Source organism: Saccopteryx leptura, chromosome X, assembly GCF_036850995.1.
Source record: "Saccopteryx leptura isolate mSacLep1 chromosome X, mSacLep1_pri_phased_curated, whole genome shotgun sequence".
NCBI classification, from domain to species: domain Eukaryota; kingdom Metazoa; phylum Chordata; class Mammalia; order Chiroptera; family Emballonuridae; genus Saccopteryx; species Saccopteryx leptura.
This window is the reverse complement of record NC_089516.1, coordinates 103594839-103614187: the sequence shown is the minus strand read 5'-3', so window position 1 is coordinate 103614187 and position 19349 is coordinate 103594839. Positions and strand designations below refer to the sequence as shown.

At 37.9% G+C, this 19349-nt stretch overlaps 2 protein-coding genes across 6 annotated transcripts in view; one reads left to right on the top strand and one right to left on the bottom strand.

The window, feature by feature from the left end:
• The window catches only part of LOC136385990 (angiomotin-like), a 4387-nt gene extending 599 nt beyond the window's left edge, over nucleotides 1-3788 (bottom strand). Inside the window, exons 1-3 of the mRNA XM_066357309.1 lie at nucleotides 3675-3788; nucleotides 2750-2940; nucleotides 1476-1531 (exon numbers count right to left, since the gene is read on the bottom strand). Of these exons, the coding sequence (XP_066213406.1) occupies nucleotides 1476-1531; nucleotides 2750-2940; nucleotides 3675-3785 (358 nt within the window). The 5' untranslated portion in view covers nucleotides 3786-3788. The remainder of the gene's footprint in view (nucleotides 1-1475; nucleotides 1532-2749; nucleotides 2941-3674) is intronic.
• The window catches only part of AMOT (angiomotin), a 76565-nt gene that overhangs the window by 39724 nt on the left and 17492 nt on the right, over nucleotides 1-19349 (top strand). The window lies entirely within an intron of this gene.

The window sequence follows — 19349 nt, the reverse complement described above, 5'->3', positions numbered from 1 at the left end:
AAATTTTTTAAACTTAAACTATATAGGTAGGTACATTCCTTATTGAGGTAGTGCCCACAGTGGTATTTTGTGGAAGAGCCACACTCAAGGGGCCAAAGAGCCGCATGTGCCTTGTGAGCCGCAGTTTGCCGACCAGGGTGTTAGGACATTATCCAACCTGTGAGCTATAATGATGGAAATATATAAGTTTTGAATACTAGCATAATACACAGAAACCAAGGAGGGCATTAAAATGGGGCACTTGACTTAAGAAATTCAAATATAGAGTTAAAAATCATCTCCTTCTTTTCTTTCATTGTTCCTTTCTTCCATTTTCCTTTTTTCTTCTTTCTTTCCTTCTTTCCTTACTCAAATATATGTTGAAACACTTTCCATCTGCACCCAATATACTGGGCACTTAAAAATTGTTTTGCAAGGAAATAGAATACTATATCAAGCTTTTACCACAAAGGAAACAAAGAGCAGCCTTGGTCAATACCTATATTTAGGGCTTAGAGGAAGAGAGTTAAATTTCTGGACAGAAAAAAAAAATAGTGAGAGATGTTGGAGAAGAATGCAGAAGAGCCCACAGGTTCTGAAACAAAAGTTTTCTGAATGTTATCTTCCAAATTTGAAATCTTGTAAAGAAAAAGAAAAAAAAAAAGGAAGAGGAGGAAACTACTTTCTATAGCAGAGCGTTAGGAGGCACTATCTTTATAAACAGTGTAATTCTAGAAATGAAATGGTCTAAAGGAATCACCTAGCCCAAATTTCTCTTTTTACAGAAATTTGAAGGTAAAGGGAGAATAAATGGTGATGGATGGGGACTTAACACAGATTCCAATAAGTTTAGAAGTAACTTTCATTTGCAAATCCCTGACCCTCTGCCCTCAGTCATTCAGTCCCTGCATAGCCAAATGAAAGAAAACGCCAGAAACAGATGTACTATAGAATTGTATACTTGAAACCTATATAATTTTATTAAGCAACCTTATCCCAATAAATTCTATAAAAAGGAAAAAAATAATAGAAATGATTAGCATGTCTATTTTACTGAAAACTTTCTACCTGGGGATTTAAAGGAATTCAATTTAAATTAAATTTACCTTGTGGAACCAACAGATTCTGGAAAGAAATCCATTTGAATGGGATTTCACTCAATACTCAAACTTTCCAGGAAGGACGAAAGGGTAGTCATTTCTTCATATCAGACCTCATTAACAACTTTCTCACTTTCCTGCATCTTGACCTGAAGTCTTATTCTGAAGTTAGTTTCAGCAGTGAACTTCCCAATACCAAGAACCCTGGCTTTCCAACATTTTTTTTTTTACACTGCATGACTCATGAGCCATATCTTTCTGTTTGTGCTCAAAGACAACAAAAATTACTTTGCATCTTTTACAGTATTAAGATTTCCTGAATAAATTCTGAACGTGTGTTTTTTTTTGGGAACAATGAGCTGAATTTAGAATGAATTCTGCTTCTAATCTACCTACAAACTTCTCGACAATCTTCTAGCATAGTTGGGGTTTCTGTGCACTCTGTCACGACACTGGTGTGTAAAGAGCACACTGTTCTCAGAAAACAAAAAAATAGTAAGTTAAGCCCATGAGGAACTCAAAATCAAGACACTGGCAATTTTATTCTATTTAAGATTTATAGGGGATATCTGTAGACAGGCAGAGCATGTCAGAGAAATGTAAGATGTCTTCCTGGAAATTGGGAATAGGTTTACAAACCACCAGTCCACTTCTCAAGCACCGACCTCCCTCTGATTTGGCATGAGAAAGACTCAGAACTAAATGTATTAAATGCCCTTCCACACATCCAGCTCAAAGTCTAGCAAGTACTTCCAGACTCTTCCAGCTTACCATGTTTAGAATGTTAAAAACAACACTGTGGCTCTTAATAACTTTTTGGACAGAGACTTAGCTGGGTGGAATATGTTACAGCTCACCTTAATTACCCAACTGTAGACCAAGCTCTGTTATATATCTCTACAACCCATGTCATCTCATGATTTGAATTGAGTTTTTGTCATTTCATTCTTTCCCCAATGATGATTATGAATAGAAGAGAGCCAGAAAAACTGGATGAGAATATTGGTTTTTCCAAAGATCAATAATTAGCACTTATAATGTGGAAAAGGGGAATAATCAAAAAACATTTTTGAAATCCTCCTGCCACTTTCTTCCCTTATCAAATAGAATGTAACTGCTTACATGTGATGGACTCATGGACACAGATAATACAGCCTTCAAATATAGACCTTCTCAAAGGGCAGGGATGGATTCATGTTAAGCATAGCCTTTGGCATACCTTACATGAGCCAGAGCTATCAAATGGCAGCAGCCACTCCTGAGTGACATTTAATTTCTGAGTGGCATTTCTTTGGAGAACCTTTCACTTCAGTTAGGGGGCTAAACAAAGAAATCTACACATGTGGCTGAGAGAAACTGTGGCTCTGAAGAAGTAGGTGTGCAAACATTCAGTTGATTCCATGTGTGATTGTTCTGGTTCCTGAGAAAAGCTGAACTATGATTCCAATAAGCTTATAAAAGTAACTATTATTTTCAAATCTCTGACCCTCTGCCCTCAGTCCTTTCGTCCCTGCATAGCCAGATGAAAGAAAACACACTGAAGCAGAAACTAAGGGGGGGTGGCAGAACATTACAGAAGAATACACTGGAAATCTATTATTTAGTCACTTTTCTGTTCTTCCCCCACCCCCATGTCCTTCAAGTAATGACTCTACCAGCCAAGTACTTACCTCTGAGCAGCTACAGTTGCAGCAGCATCCAGAGCAAAATGTCTCATCACGTTCTCCTCTAAATACTTCTGTTCCCACTTAGTCATATCAGCTTCCAGGGCCAGGATCCTCTCCTCCTTCTCACGAAGGAGCTCCATCAGTGCAGCAGCACTGTATTCCGAAACGTTAGTGGGTTGAGAGTTGCCCTGCCGCTGTTGGAGGAAATGCCAAGACCTCCTGATTAGTAGGAGAACAAGCATAGTGGCCAAGTCCCATTTGAATTGCCCCTATATTTGGAAAGGATTGCTGCCCAAGCCACTTCAGTATGGATTCTGATTCTAAAGCAAAGGGAATTCTGATTTCCTCCTAACACCACAGGACTGTCTATCTAGGGCTTGAATATGAGACTCCCTTAATCAGAAAGGAGCCTGACACATCAAATTGTCATGCTGCTCAGAAAGTGGATCAATGTTTTATAAACCACCATCCCTACCTGCATGGTACATGATAAAAATGAGAATTACAAATATAGGATTTATTCTTTACCTTTCCCCTAACTTGTTATTTGACTTTCAGTGAGTCATGCAACATTTTCTGGGGTTTGGTTTTCTTTCATCTAAAAATGAGGAAGGTAATGGCCAGATGAGTCTAAAAACCATTTCTAATTCTAAAATGATCAAGAGTTTATTTGTATCTTCATTTATTGTTGGCTCTACAGTTTCTAGGGTTCATGTGAAAAATAAAAAGATAATAGACATTAGGGGTTTTGCTGGGATAAGAAGCTAAGTAAGCAGGCTTTGTCTTTACAAGTAGAAGGCACTCTGGAGTAAGATCAAGTGGGGAAAAAATCCTAAAGATGACCATGAGTGTGTTTTTTGTCTTCATGTCAAACACCAAGGGAAAAATAAGCAATCAGGAATACTCATTTTCCTTAAGTTCTCCAAACCTGTTGAATTCTGAGGGATTCCAGTTCTCTCTCCAGTCGTGTCCGGAGACGATGCTCCAGCTGCTCACGTTTTTCACATGCTGCCTGAAGCTGTACAAGGGCCTGCTGCATCTTCTCCACTTATCTACATACACCTGCTTCTTCTTCAGCTGAAAAACCAGGTTGAGACAGTTGCAAGGTAGAAGAAAAGAGAACAAGATCAGCCATGACCCCTCACTGCCAGGTCAGACTTCTGTTTATATTTATTCTCGTCCAGCTCTAAAAAGAAGAGTGAATTGCGAGAAGGTTCTTCGTGATGAGTATCATGCTGCCTTGTATTTATCATACACAGAATGAAACATGGGACAGGAATTAGGAGCTTCTTTTTAATCTCTTCCTCTTTCCTCATCTCTAAATCTAATAGTAAATGGGAAGTTCTTAAGATTCCCATTTACATGTCTTCACCTCTATTCTTCCTTACTCTGAACTGGAATATTCTGGGGGAAAGTATATCTTACTTTGATCACTATAATAGAGAAATGCTAAAAAAAAAAAAAAAAGTGAGGGCTCATCATGGAGAAAATTTTACTTTGACATGGAAAGGAAGCCCTCACCCCTATGTAGCTATCTCCTCTCCAAGTGAGAGAAGGGTAGTTAACTGATGAAGGTACAAGAAATCCGTAATTGTCTTTTAGAAGCCAAAAGTTCTGGTAATTACCTTTTATTAAAAGAACAGAGATTATTTGCAATTGCTGCCTCTCCCATGAGCCTGAGTTGATAATAATGGACTGTAATCTCTCAACTTTTCTTGTGGGACCTTAAAGACCTCTAAAGACTCAAACTAATGAATCAATTCTTTTTTTTTTCTAAATTTTTATTTATTCATTTTAGAGAGGGGAGAGAGTTAGAATGAGAGAGAGAGAGAGAGAGAGAGAGAGAGAGAGAGAGAGAAAGGGGGGAGGAACAGAAACCATCAACTCCTATATATGCCTTGACCAGATAAGCCCAGGGTTTTTGAACCAGTGACACCTCAGTGTTCCAGGTCAACGCTTTATCCACTGTGCCACCACAGGTCTGGCTCAATTCTAAGACTAAATAAGTCAAACATGCCTCTTTCTCTCTGAAAGTCTATGAGCCATATCCAAAAGCAAAGGTAGAAGTAGACTAGGACTAGGAATTTAAATTCTTGTACCCTCACAACTTACAAGCCAAATCCTGCATCCCTGGGATTGAAGTAATGTGGAGAACTCCCTTTAACAAAGGTATACATACCCTCATCAACTAAGAAATAGGAGAAAGTACATCCTTTCCAGTTTGTTAGTAAATGAGCAGATTATGCTTTCTATTACACTTGTGGAATGCCTTTCTTGCTAATAAAATTAACCCATGGACTCTTTATAAAGCAGAAAGTGTTCCTAATTGTCTTTGTCATTTTCATGGAAGCTGAGGATAGAAATACTTTTACCATTAAACTTAAATCTGAAAACATTACTGATAACTTGGTCAAAAGGAAATTCAAGAATTCAGCTAAGTTCCTAAGCCTTGAGCTACCTATACAGACAGTTTCAAGGTAAGAGGCTACCCACTCTACCAGCATTGCCCATACCATGTATCTGGGGCCAAACCAGCATAACCTGACTTTCCCATTGCAGAAACCAGGTAATTCCTTAACGGCAGTGAGTACAGTTCACTAATATCTAGAATGTCCACTCAGACACCAATGGCATGTGCTAGCGGAAAAACTCTGGTCTTATAACTGCCCTCTCCCCAAATTGGAACTGTTGGAACTTTCTCCAGGTAGGAAAAAATATATATCCCTATCAGACTTGTGGTATGTTTTGCCTAGGTGACTGAGAAAATAAAACCTTTAAATTTTTTTGCTATACTTTCTTGATCTTTTCTTTTCTTCCAAAGTCTAGTTCAATCTAACCTTATAAACCAGATGGGACTAGTTGAAAAATCTGTATGTTTTTATCCATTAGACTTTTTCCTAAGGAAAAAAAAAAATCAAGCACAAATCATCATTCTCTTTATTTCAATAAACTTAAACCTTCCTTTCATTGGATACATGCTTATTTCTAGGGCAAGGAAGACCTTTAGATATCAGATGCCTATGCCTTCCTATTTACTAAACTTTGAATAATTGAAAAGCAGGAAATAACCTCTATCTTTCACCTTTTAGGTTTTATAATGCTCATGAGCTATTTCAAGTTGAATACATCTATTTGTGAATCACACTGAAAACCCTACGGGAACAGTGCAATGTTAATGTAGAGAACGTTAACTATAATTACTGAGGCTTACAGCAGTTATACTTAAAGGCAATTAAAGTTAGATAGCATGCAGTTCTTGCCTTGATGGTAAAGTACGTGATGTAAACTCAGAGAACTGAAAAACAGGCAGTCCAGGGTCAGGTGAATTTCTCCATGTTCTGCCTTTCTTGAGAAAAGACACCTCAATTTGTTACCAAAAGCATCCCCAGCAATTTCTATTGCTGAGCCACCCCTCTGGAAGGCAAAGAAAACAATAAAAGACCAAAGAGTTTTGTGAGTTGGTTGAAGAAAGGAATGCAGATCAGACAGCTATACCATCGAATCCAAAGTCCTAGTGTTCTGTGGAGTGCTTTAGAGGCCATTGCGATGGGCAGTTGCATCAAACGGCTCTTCTGGTATGTACTTTAAATATTGGGTTTTACATAAAACTTCATTTCAAAAATAGATTGCTACCTTTTAGAATGAATGCATATATTCTTGTGTGTCGTCTGTCTTTCCTAGACAAGAGGGCCTCGCATCTTCCCTCACTTGATCATTTCTTCACACTTGATACTTCAGCACTGTTATATAACTTAAGATTCCTGAGGACCTCATGGTATTTCCCCCATTCTTTGCCGCTGGATATAGCATCTGTCTCTTAGGAATACCCTATGTTTAAGAAGTTAAAACAGTACTGGACTAGATAAATGATCTCAAATGTTTTCTAATGCTATAGTTTTTTCTTTTTAATTCACAAATATTTTATGAATATAAGCTTCCCCTTTTCATCTTCAACACGAACCAATAAGTAAAAGGCTAGGCAAAATGGGATCCTAGAATTCCGTACAGGCACATTTTTTTGAGGTAAAAGCAAAAGTCCTGCCTTAGTTTGTGTGTATGTACATGCATGGAAGAGACAGAACATAAATGTGTATAGTTTCCATAGGATATTAGGTGATTTAGTTTTCTTTGTTTTCAGTGTTCAAGGAAGTAAAAGTTTACTTGAAAAGTTTCTAAAGCCAAGGTAGGGACTCAGGTCTAGAGATGAATACTAATGGGTCCTTAGAAGAAGTTGGGTAAGTCCATCATTTAAACCAAATTCCTTCTAGATATTCAATAAACGGGGAATTTATTCTATCCATTTGAGTGTTCCTGCCAAGTGCCAATTTTCAAAAACTTGTCACAGACTCCTATCCTTTGCTTTTCCTAATTGTTTTCTCTGACTTTAGTTCTTTAAATTGCTCTGACTTTCTGTCTTAATCATTTAGACCCACATTCCTTCCAACCCACCTCCCTCACCATCTGCTGTACCCCTAAGGTCCAATCTATAGTAGTTTACTCTTTTGTCTTTATATAAATGGTTCTTATCTGGGGGTGATTTTCCCTCTGGGGAACATTTAGCAATGTGTAGAGAAATTTTTCGGTGTTACAGCTGGGGTAGGATGATACTGGTATCTCGTGGATGGAAGCCAAGGATACTGCTAAGTACCCCGACAGTGCACAGGACAGCTCCTCCACCACTACGATCAAAGAATATCTGGCACCAAGTTGTCAATAATTCTGAGCTTGAGAAATTTTGCTCTACTCCTCATCACTACTGGAGATCTCCTTCATGACTCACTTTCAACAGCTATGTATAATCCTATTTTGAAGGTTATCATGCTTTCTTTCATCACAAACCTCTAGCTGAGTGCAAGATTTCTCACTCTGACATTTAATATGCCCCAGAATGCTTTCATCTTACCCACAAAGGCTATCATTTGGGTAGTTGAGTCATTGTCATTACTTTCCTTATTTTTCCAGTCTCAAAATTTTGGAATTGCTATTCTCTCTTTCCTTTGTCCATCATATCCTATCCATCACTGTCTTAACTCTAATTAACATCTCTCACATTCTTTCATTTCCTTATTTTTGTATAGTCTACATAGTTTAAGTCCTTATTTCATTACTAAATTGTTGTAACTTACTTTCAGATATCCTTTCCTATCTATACATAAGCACACATGTAAACACACACACACACAAACATACACAGACACACACAATCAGTCCATCCTACATGCAGTTGCATATAACAGACTTCTCTAAGTAGTACATTGTGAAACTGCCTTATTTAAGAAGAAAAGCAATCTGCCTGACTAGGTGGTGGCGCAGTGGATAGAATGTCAGACTGGGATGCAGAGGACCCAGGTTCGAGACCCCGAGGTCGCCAGCCTGAGCATGGGCTCATGTGGTTTGAGCAAAAGCTCACCAGCTTGGACCCAAGGTTGCTGGCTCGAGCAAGGGGTTACTCAGTCTGCTGTAGCCCCCCGGTCAAGGCACATATGAGAAAGCAATCAATAAACAACTAAGGTGTCGAAAAAAAAATGATTGATGCATCTCATCTCTCTCCATTCCTGTCTGTTCCTATCTATCCCTCTCTCTGACTCTCTCTCTCTGTCTCCGTAAAAAGAGAAAATAAAAGAACAAAAGCAATCTAATACTAGCATTATCCATTAAAGTAGTATTGATTAGGTACCTACTATATTTAAGATAGTTTTACTCTTATACCTCCCTCTCTCACTTCTTTAGACAAGAGTTCTTCTCTCTCATGCACATCTCAAACCATTTAATGCTTTTCAATTCTCCCACATTCTACTATCAAACTATCCTCTGTCTGGCCTAGGTATGGCTCTTAAAAATGTCTTCATCAATATTCTAGGTTCTTACTGCCTTAAAATTTGACAGGCCTACAATGCAGATGATCAATATTTGTATCAGTCTAATCATTTCTTCATCTCCCCTTAACATATCAATGAACTCCCCAGGAGTTCTTCCTGACCCTGATTGTTTGCTCTTCCCTAAGGTCTCTCATACCTAAAGTGCATTCTTTTATCAATAATTTTATAAGGTTTCATTAATTAATTAATTAATTAATTCAACAGATATTTATCAAATGCTTTTCACATGCCAGGCCCTATTTTACATCTGAGAGCAGTAGTGATCCAATGGGAAGCAAAACAAAATCCCTCACCCATATGAGAGCAGTATATCTTAAGACACTTAAGAGCAGGGTCTTTCTTTTTACTTTGTATCTCTCTTAGGTTCTAGTTCTAACTCATTGTTCACTATACTCTTGATATTAAAGAACTATCAAATAGAAAAAATATATAAGCATAGCATAGCTTAGCTGACTACAAACATACAAACAATAAACACAAACATTGCTAAATGTATTTACTTTGCTTGGCAAGTCAAGATAAGGGTTTCAAATAATTCCTATTAAGAGATAAGTTTTAAAAGGGGAAAACTTGAAGAAAGAGTAGCAGGAAAGCAACCTATTAAAGAATAGAACAAATACTCCTGAGCTCAATCAATCATACTTTTTCATTGCACTTCTGCAACAATTTGAACCCATTCCCAAGTATTTGGCAGATCTCTTAACCCCTTCTGACTCAGGAAAATCTGATCCCTGTAACCCTGCAAATGAATACCACGTGACAGCATCTTTTCCTTCCTTCCAACAACTGTGGATGCCTTTCAAATTCATTTTTTAAAGGATGGCTACATACAAAATTACTTCTAGGGCCCTAAAGTTCCCTATTTGTCTCAGCAATTTTCAAGGAGTCGTTCAATCAGTAACTTCCATTTATTCACTGGTGGACAAAGTGTAGGGTGATATATTTTGGAATTAAGAGATATAGGTTTTCCACTAGATCTATCACTAACTATATACTCTGTGTGCTCTTTGATTTCCTAATATGTCAAAAGAAGATAAACTTGAAAGATTTGTAGAGTGGAGTACAATATATTTTTAAATATTTTGAAACTGTTAAAAATATATTAGGGGAAGAAATAAATAGGCAGAACACAGGCTTTGTAAAGCAGTGAAAATACTATGTATGATACCATATTGATGGATACATGTCAGTGAGCAAAAGTATGTTTGCAGTTGTGAGTATGCAAAATACAGCTTATTCTTATATTATTATTTATTAATTATTGTATTATTTCTGTACAAGTAACTGTAAACCTACTTTTGCCTACCACTGTGTTTATCCAAACCTATAGAAATTACAATACCAACAATGAACCACAATGTAAACTATGGACTTTGGCTGATTAAGATGGATAAGGTTCATCAATTGTAACAAATATACCTCTCTGGTAGGGGATGTTGATAATGTGGGAAGTGATGCATATGTGGGAGCAGTGAGAACATGGAAAACCTCTGTACCTTCTCCTTAATTTTTCAATGAACATACAACTGCTCTAAAAAATAAAGTCTAAATAAATCATGAAGAAATATATAGATGGATAGGTAGATGGGATGGACTATTATTAATAGTTAGATGAATAGCAACATTTATAAACATTCCACTAGCTAAAGGGCATTGAGACTAATAATACAGAACTAGGTCTAGTGCCACAGAGGACATCTTTCATTAGGTCTGATATTCATCTTCCCATTTATTGCCTACGACTCTAAACACTCACTGTATCACAGATGTCACAAATGAAGTCTATTTTCTTTGCTCCTTTCCTTTATACAACTAGGGTTGCTCCATGAGCTTTCAGTGATTTCCATTTGAATTGATTTAGCCATACCCAGGAGTCCCTGGCTCCAAGTAAGAGTTCTCTCTGAAGCAATTTAGTAACACTACCCTGGTATTAGCTAGAGGCTTCTGTCCCTTGCCAAGAGACTGTGGTCCACTGGTGGATATTAAAAGAATTAAAGAGTAGAAACCATTTCTAGAAACTTGCTACCCAGGGAATGCAGTTCATTCTGTTAAGGACACTAAAAATACACAGGGCTTCCAATTTGGGAATTTCAAAACTCAAAATCCTCAGGAAAGAGTGAGAAAAGCAAGCTCTGAGAAGTAAATACTTCTCTATTTGAAGTAGGGAATTAAATTCTTAACATATTGGGTACACTTATTTAAAAGAAAATATGCTTCTATAAACATAAGTATCATCTTCAGATGAAATGTCCTTCAAATAATTCAAAATTCATCAGTACATTCTGAAAAATTCCCGGTGGATATGTACTTTATTTGAATTCTTATAAACACCCTAAATGCCTTCATAAATCACACCTGCAGATCTTCCACCCATATTTATAATCCATCATACTCACTGTGTGAGTTTTACCTACACCAATAAAATCTTATTGTTTGAAGAATATTCTGGATTAGCCATATTAATATCTATACCTAGAATATCTTCCTTTAATATTGGGAAACAAGAAGACTACTTATAGTATTGTGTGGACAGGTGTGATGGCAGAAAACTATCCATCTCTAAAACCAAAGAAGATAAATCAAATAAATGGCAAGAGATCTAGAAATAATACATATTAGCCATAAACAGTTCATGGTAGAAATGGAGTGAAACAATATGAATTTAGTCTGGAGAACTGAGTGGAGTGGCAAAGGGCTCTGGAAAATCCACTGTCACTAAGAGTTATCACTGTGATGTCTAAATCATCACCAGCCATTACAGTTCAGAAAAGGTTAACATTTGGGCCCCTTTTGCCTGAATATCTGTGGCTATCTATCTCTTTCACCTAAGGCTAAAGAACAAGACTCACTGGATCTTCCTGCCAGCCCTCCCACATTCTACTCTGTTCTTTCCTTAACCCCCTTCTGACTCAGGAAAATCTGATCCCTGTAACCCTGCAAATGAATACCACGTGACAGCATCTTTTCCCTCCTTCCAGCAACTGTGTATGCCTTTCAAATTCTGTGCACTTTGCTCAGCAAGCAGCCCACCAGCAGAATCTTCCCTCTTTGTACTTGCCAGGGCCTTTTTCCCACCATCCTTAAAACAATTACCCAAGTGGTGGCTCAGCTCTGGATCATAAGACAGCAGCCAGCCAGAAGCCTAGGCTTCCTTGAGCCTTGTGAGGTGAATATGCCAGGCATCTGTCGAAACTCTCCAATGAGGTCAAATTAGTGGGGGCAGGGGAAAGTCTCTCTGAATGGGAGAATACCATGGTTGCTGTAGGACACAAAGTTCTTTTGACTTGAAGTTTAATGAGCCTCCACTTCAATAGGACCTACGTGTCCCGAAAGACAAGGGCAAGGATGGAAAGGCACCATTTGCCTTGGCTGGCTGCCTGCTGCATAGGCTGAAGATTGGTGGAAGGACCTGGATCATAGTGACTCAAACAAAAAAAAAAAAAAAAGAAAAGAAAAGTAAAGAAAAAGGAAAGGTCTGTGTTTAGTTAGAGTGCTATCCCCTTCCTGGCAAGATACTTCCCTCCATGGCAGCAGAGCAGGGTCCATAAGAGAATCTGTGCTGAACCAAAGAGGAAGTCATGATTGCAGAAGAAAGTTTGCTATAAGCCTGAGGTGCCATTTCTGTGTAGAGCTTAGAACACAGTGAATAGATCAGGGGTCGGGAACCTTTTTGGCTGAGAGAGCCATGAACGCCACGTTTTAAAATGTAATTCTGTGAGAGCCATACAATGACCTATGTACATTATGCATTATCCAATAAAAATTTGGTGTTGTCCCGGAGGACAGCTGTGATTGGCTCCAGCCACCCACACCATGAACATGAGCGGTAGGAAATGAATGGATCGTAATACATGAGAATGTTTTATAGTTTTAACATTACTATTTTTTTATTAAAGATTTGTCTGCGAGCCAGATGCAGTCATCAAAAGAGCCACATCTGGCTCGCAGACAAATCTTTAATAAAAAAATAGTAATGTTAAAACTATAAAACATTCTCATGTATTACGATCCATTCATTTCCTACCGCTCATGTTCATGGTTGCGGGTGGCTGGAGCCAATCACAGCTGTCCTCCGGGACAACACCAAATTTTTATTGGATAATGCATAATGTACATAGGTCATTGTATGGCTCTCACAGAAATTACATTTTAAACGTGGCGTTCATGGCTCTCTCAGCCAAAAAGGTTCCCGACCCCTGATCTATTCACTGTGTTCTAAGCTCTACACAGAAATGGCACCTCAGGCTTATAGCAAAACTTTCTTCTGCAATCATGACTTCCTCTTTGGTTCAGCACAGATTCTCTTATGGACCCTGCTCTGCTGCCATGGAGGGAAGTATCTTGCCAGGAAGGGGATAGCACTCTAACTAAACACAGACCTTTCCTTTTTCTTTACTTTTCTTTTCTTTTTTTTTTTTTTTGTTTGAGTCACTATGATCCAGGTCCTTCCACCAATCTTCAGCCTATGCAGCAGGCAGCCAGCCAAGGCAAATGGTGCCTTTCCATCCTTGCCCTTGTCTTTCGGGACACGTAGGTCCTATTGAAGTGGAGGCTCATTAAACTTCAAGTCAAAAGAACTTTGTGTCCTACAGCAACCATGGTATTCTCCCATTCAGAGAGACTTTCCCCTGCCCCCACTAATTTTGACCTCATTGGAGAGTTTCGACAGATGCCTGGCATATTCACCTCACAAGGCTCAAGGAAGCCTAGGCTTCTGGCTGGCTGCTGTCTTATGATCCAGAGCTGAGCCACCACTTGGGTAATTGTTTTAAGGATGGTGGGCAAAAGGCCCCTGGCAAGTACAAAGAGGGAAGATTCTGCTGGTGGGCTGCTTGCTGAGCAAAGTGCACAGAATTTGAAAGGCATACACAGTTGCTGGAAGGAGGGAAAAGATGCTGTCACGTGGTATTCATTTGCAGGGTTACAGGGATCAGATTTTCCTGAGTCAGAAGGGGGTTAAGGAAAGAACAGAGTAGAATGTGGGAGGGCTGGCAGGAAGATCCAGTGAGTCTTGTTTCTTTAGCCTTAGGTGAAAGAGATAGATAGCCACAGATATTCAGGCAAAAGGGGCCCAAATGTTAACCTTTTCTGAACTGTATGGCTGGTGATGATTTAGACATCACAGTGATAACTCTTAGTGACAGTGGATTTTCCAGAGCCCTTTGCCACTCCACTCAGTTCTCCAGACTAAATTCATATTGTTTCACTCCATTTCTACCATGAACTGTTTATGGCTAATATGTATTATTTCTAGATCTCTTGCCATTTATTTGATTTATCTTCTTTGGTTTTAGAGATGGATAGTTTTCTGCCATCACACCTGTCCACACAATACTATAAGTAGTCTTCTTGTTTCCCAATATTAAAGGAAGATATTCTAGGTATAGATATTAATATGGCTAATCCAGAATATTCTTCAAACAATAAGATTTTATTGGTGTAGGTAAAACTCACACAGTGAGTATGATGGATTATAAATATGGGTGGAAGATCTGCAGGTGTGATTTATGAAGGCATTTAGGGTGTTTATAAGAATTCAAATAAAGTACATATCCACCGGGAATTTTTCAGAATGTACTGATGAATTTTGAATTATTTGAAGGACATTTCATCTGAAGATGATACTTATGTTTATAGAAGCATATTTTCTTTTAAATAAGTGTACCCAATATGTTAAGAATTTAATTCCCTACTTCAAATAGAGAAGTATTTACTTCTCAGAGCTTGCTTTTCTCACTCTTTCCTGAGGATTTTGAGTTTTGAAATTCCCAAATTGGAAGCCCTGTGTATTTTTAGTGTCCTTAACAGAATGAACTGCATTCCCTGGGTAGCAAGTTTCTAGAAATGGTTTCTACTCTTTAATTCTTTTAATATCCACCAGTGGACCACAGTCTCTTGGCAAGGGACAGAAGCCTCTAGCTAATACCAGGGTAGTGTTACTAAATTGCTTCAGAGAGAACTCTTACTTGGAGCCAGGGACTCCTGGGTATGGCTAAATCAATTCAAATGGAAATCACTGAAAGCTCATGGAGCAACCCTAGTTGTATAAAGGAAAGGAGCAAAGAAAATAGACTTCATTTGTGACATCTGTGATACAGGAGTGTTTAGAGTCGTAGGCAATAAATGGGAAGATGAATATCAGACCTAAATGAAAGATGTCCTCTGTGGCACTAGACCTAGTTCTGTATTATTAGTCTCAATGCCCTTTAGCTAGTGGAATGTTTATAATGTTGCTATTCATCTAACTATTAATAATAGTCCATCCCATCTACCTATCCATCTATATATTTCTTCATGATTTATTTAGACTTTATTTTTTAGAGCAGTTGTATGTTCATTGAAAAATTAAGGAGAAGGTACAGAGGTTTTCCATGTTCTCACTGCTCCCACATATGCATCACTTCCCACATTATCAACATCCCTACCAGAGAGGTATATTTTGTTACAATTGATGAACCTTATCCATCTTAATCAGCCAAAGTCCATAGTTTACATTGTGGTTCATTGTTGGTATTGTAATTTCTATAGGTTTGGATAAACACAGTGGTAGGCAAAAGTAGGTTTACAGTTACTTGTACAGAAATAATACAATAATTAATAAATAATAATATAAGAATAAGCTGTATTTTGCATACTCACAACTGCAAACATACTTTTGCTCACTGACATGTATCCATCAATATGGTATCATACATAGTATTTTCACTGCTTTACAAAGCCTGTGTTCTGCCTATTTATTTCTTCCCCTAATATATTTTTAACAGTTTCAAAATATTTAAAAATATATTGTACTCCACTCTACAAATCTTTCAAGTTTATCTTCTTTTGACATATTAGGAAATCAAAGAGCACACAGAGTATATAGTTAGTGATAGATCTAGTGGAAAACCTATATCTCTTAATTCCAAAATATATCACCCTACACTTTGTCCACCAGTGAATAAATGGAAGTTACTGATTGAACGACTTCCTTGAAAATTGCTGAGACAAATAGGGAACTTTAGGGGCCCTAGAAGTAATTTTGTATGTAGCCATCCTTTAAAAAATGAATTTGAAAGGCATCCACAGTTGTTGGAAGGAAGGAAAAGATGCTGTCACGTGGTATTCATTTGCAGGGTTACAGGGATCAGATTTTCCTGAGTCAGAAGGGGGTTAAGAGATCTGCCAAATACTTGGGAATGGGTTCAAATTGTTGCAGAAGTGCAATGAAAAAGTATGATTGATTGAGCTCAGGAGTATTTGTTCTATTCTTTAATAGGTTGCTTTCCTGCTACTCTTTCTTCAAGTTTTCCCCTTTTAAAACTTATCTCTTAATAGGAATTATTTGAAACCCTTATCTTGACTTGCCAAGCAAAGTAAATACATTTAGCAATGTTTGTGTTTATTGTTTGTATGTTTGTAGTCAGCTAAGCTATGCTATGCTTATATATTTTTTCTATTTGATAGTTCTTTAATATCAAGAGTATAGTGAACAATGAGTTAGAACTAGAACCTAAGAGAGATACAAAGTAAAAAGAAAGACCCTGCTCTTAAGTGTCTTAAGATATACTGCTCTCATATGGGTGAGGGATTTTGTTTTGCTTCCCATTGGATCACTACTGCTCTCAGATGTAAAATAGGGCCTGGCATGTGAAAAGCATTTGATAAATATCTGTTGAATTAATTAATTAATTAATTAATGAAACCTTATAAAATTATTGATAAAAGAATGCACTTTAGGTATGAGAGACCTTAGGGAAGAGCAAACAATCAGGGTCAGGAAGAACTCCTGGGGAGTTCATTGATATGTTAAGGGGAGATGAAGAAATGATTAGACTGATACAAATATTGATCATCTGCATTGTAGGCCTGGTCAAATTTTAAGGCAGTAAGAACCTAGAATATTGATGAAGACATTTTTAAGAGCCATACCTAGGCCAGACAGAGGATAGTTTGATAGTAGAATGTGGGAGAATTGAAAAGCATTAAATGGTTTGAGATGTGCATGAGAGAGAAGAACTCTTGTCTAAAGAAGTGAGAGAGGGAGGTATAAGAGTAAAACTATCTTAAATATAGTAGGTACCTAATCAATACTACTTTAATGGATATGCTAGTATTAGATTGCTTTTGTTCTTTTATTTTCTCTTTTTACGGAGACAGAGAGAGAGAGTCAGAGAGAGGGATAGATAGGAACAGACAGGAATGGAGAGAGATGAGATGCATCAATCATTTTTTTTTCGACACCTTAGTTGTTTATTGATTGCTTTCTCATATGTGCCTTGACCGGGGGGCTACAGCAGACTGAGTAACCCCTTGCTCGAGCCAGCAACCTTGGGTCCAAGCTGGTGAGCTTTTGCTCAAACCACATGAGCCCATGCTCAGGCTGGCGACCTCGGGGTCTCGAACCTGGGTCCTCTGCATCCCAGTCTGACATTCTATCCACTGCGCCACCACCTAGTCAGGCAGATTGCTTTTCTTCTTAAATAAGGCAGTTTCACAATGTACTACTTAGAGAAGTCTGTTATATGCAACTGCATGTAGGATGGACTGATTGTGTGTGTCTGTGTATGTTTGTGTGTGTGTGTGTGTTTACATGTGTGCTTATGTATAGATAGGAAAGGATATCTGAAAGTAAGTTACAACAATTTAGTAATGAAATAAGGACTTAAACTATGTAGACTATACAAAAATAAGGAAATGAAAGAATGTGAGAGATGTTAATTAGAGTTAAGACAGTGATGGATAGGATATGATGGACAAAGGAAAGAGAGAATAGCAATTCCAAAATTTTGAGACTGGAAAAATAAGGAAAGTAATGACAATGACTCAACTACCCAAATGATAGCCTTTGTGGGTAAGATGAAAGCATTCTGGGGCATATTAAATGTCAGAGTGAGAAATCTTGCACTCAGCTAGAGGTTTGTGATGAAAGAAAGCATGATAACCTTCAAAATAGGATTATACATAGCTGTTGAAAGTGAGTCATGAAGGAGATCTCCAGTAGTGATGAGGAGTAGAGCAAAATTTCTCAAGCTCAGAATTATTGACAACTTGGTGCCAGATATTCTTTGATCGTAGTGGTGGAGGAGCTGTCCTGTGCACTGTCGGGGTACTTAGCAGTATCCTTGGCTTCCATCCACGAGATACCAGTATCATCCTACCCCAGCTGTAACACCGAAAAATTTCTCTACACATTGCTAAATGTTCCCCAGAGGGAAAATCACCCCCAGATAAGAACCATTTATATAAAGACAAAAGAGTAAACTACTATAGATTGGACCTTAGGGGTACAGCAGATGGTGAGGGAGGTGGGTTGGAAGGAATGTGGGTCTAAATGATTAAGACAGAAAGTCAGAGCAATTTAAAGAACTAAAGTCAGAGAAAACAATTAGGAAAAGCAAAGGATAGGAGTCTGTGACAAGTTTTTGAAAATTGGCACTTGGCAGGAACACTCAAATGGATAGAATAAATTCCCCCGTTTATTGAATATCTAGAAGGAATTTGGTTTAAATGATGGACTTACCCAACTTCTTCTAAGGACCCATTAGTATTCATCTCTAGACCTGAGTCCCTACCTTGGCTTTAGAAACTTTTCAAGTAAACTTTTACTTCCTTGAACACTGAAAACAAAGAAAACTAAATCACCTAATATCCTATGGAAACTATACACATTTATGTTCTGTCTCTTCCATGCATGTACATACACACAAACTAAGGCAGGACTTTTGCTTTTACCTCAAAAAAATGTGCCTGTACGGAATTCTAGGATCCCATTTTGCCTAGCCTTTTTACTTATTGGTTCGTGTTGAAGATGAAAAGGGGAAGCTTATATTCATAAAATATTTGTGAATTAAAAAGAAAAAACTATAGCATTAGAAAACATTTGAGATCATTTATCTAGTCCAGTACTGTTTTAACTTCTTAAACATAGGGTATTCCTAAGAGACAGATGCTATATCCAGCGGCAAAGAATGGGGGAAATACCATGAGGTCCTCAGGAATCTTAAGTTATATAACAGTGCTGAAGTATCAAGTGTGAAGAAATGATCAAGTGAGGGAAGATGCGAGGCCCTCTTGTCTAGGAAAGACAGACGACACACAAGAATATATGCATTCATTCTAAAAGGTAGCAATCTATTTTTGAAATGAAGTTTTATGTAAAACCCCAATATTTAAAGTACATACCAGAAGAGCCGTTTGATGCAACTGCCCATCGCAATGGCCTCTAAAGCACTCCACAGAACACTAGGACTTTGGATTCGATGGTATAGCTGTCTGATCTGCATTCCTTTCTTCAACCAACTCACAAAACTCTTTGGTCTTTTATTGTTTTCTTTGCCTTCCAGAGGGGTGGCTCAGCAATAGAAATTGCTGGGGATGCTTTTGGTAACAAATTGAGGTGTCTTTTCTCAAGAAAGGCAGAACATGGAGAAATTCACCTGACCCTGGACTGCCTGTTTTTCAGTTCTCTGAGTTTACATCACGTACTTTACCATCAAGGCAAGAACTGCATGCTATCTAACTTTAATTGCCTTTAAGTATAACTGCTGTAAGCCTCAGTAATTATAGTTAACGTTCTCTACATTAACATTGCACTGTTCCCGTAGGGTTTTCAGTGTGATTCACAAATAGATGTATTCAACTTGAAATAGCTCATGAGCATTATAAAACCTAAAAGGTGAAAGATAGAGGTTATTTCCTGCTTTTCAATTATTCAAAGTTTAGTAAATAGGAAGGCATAGGCA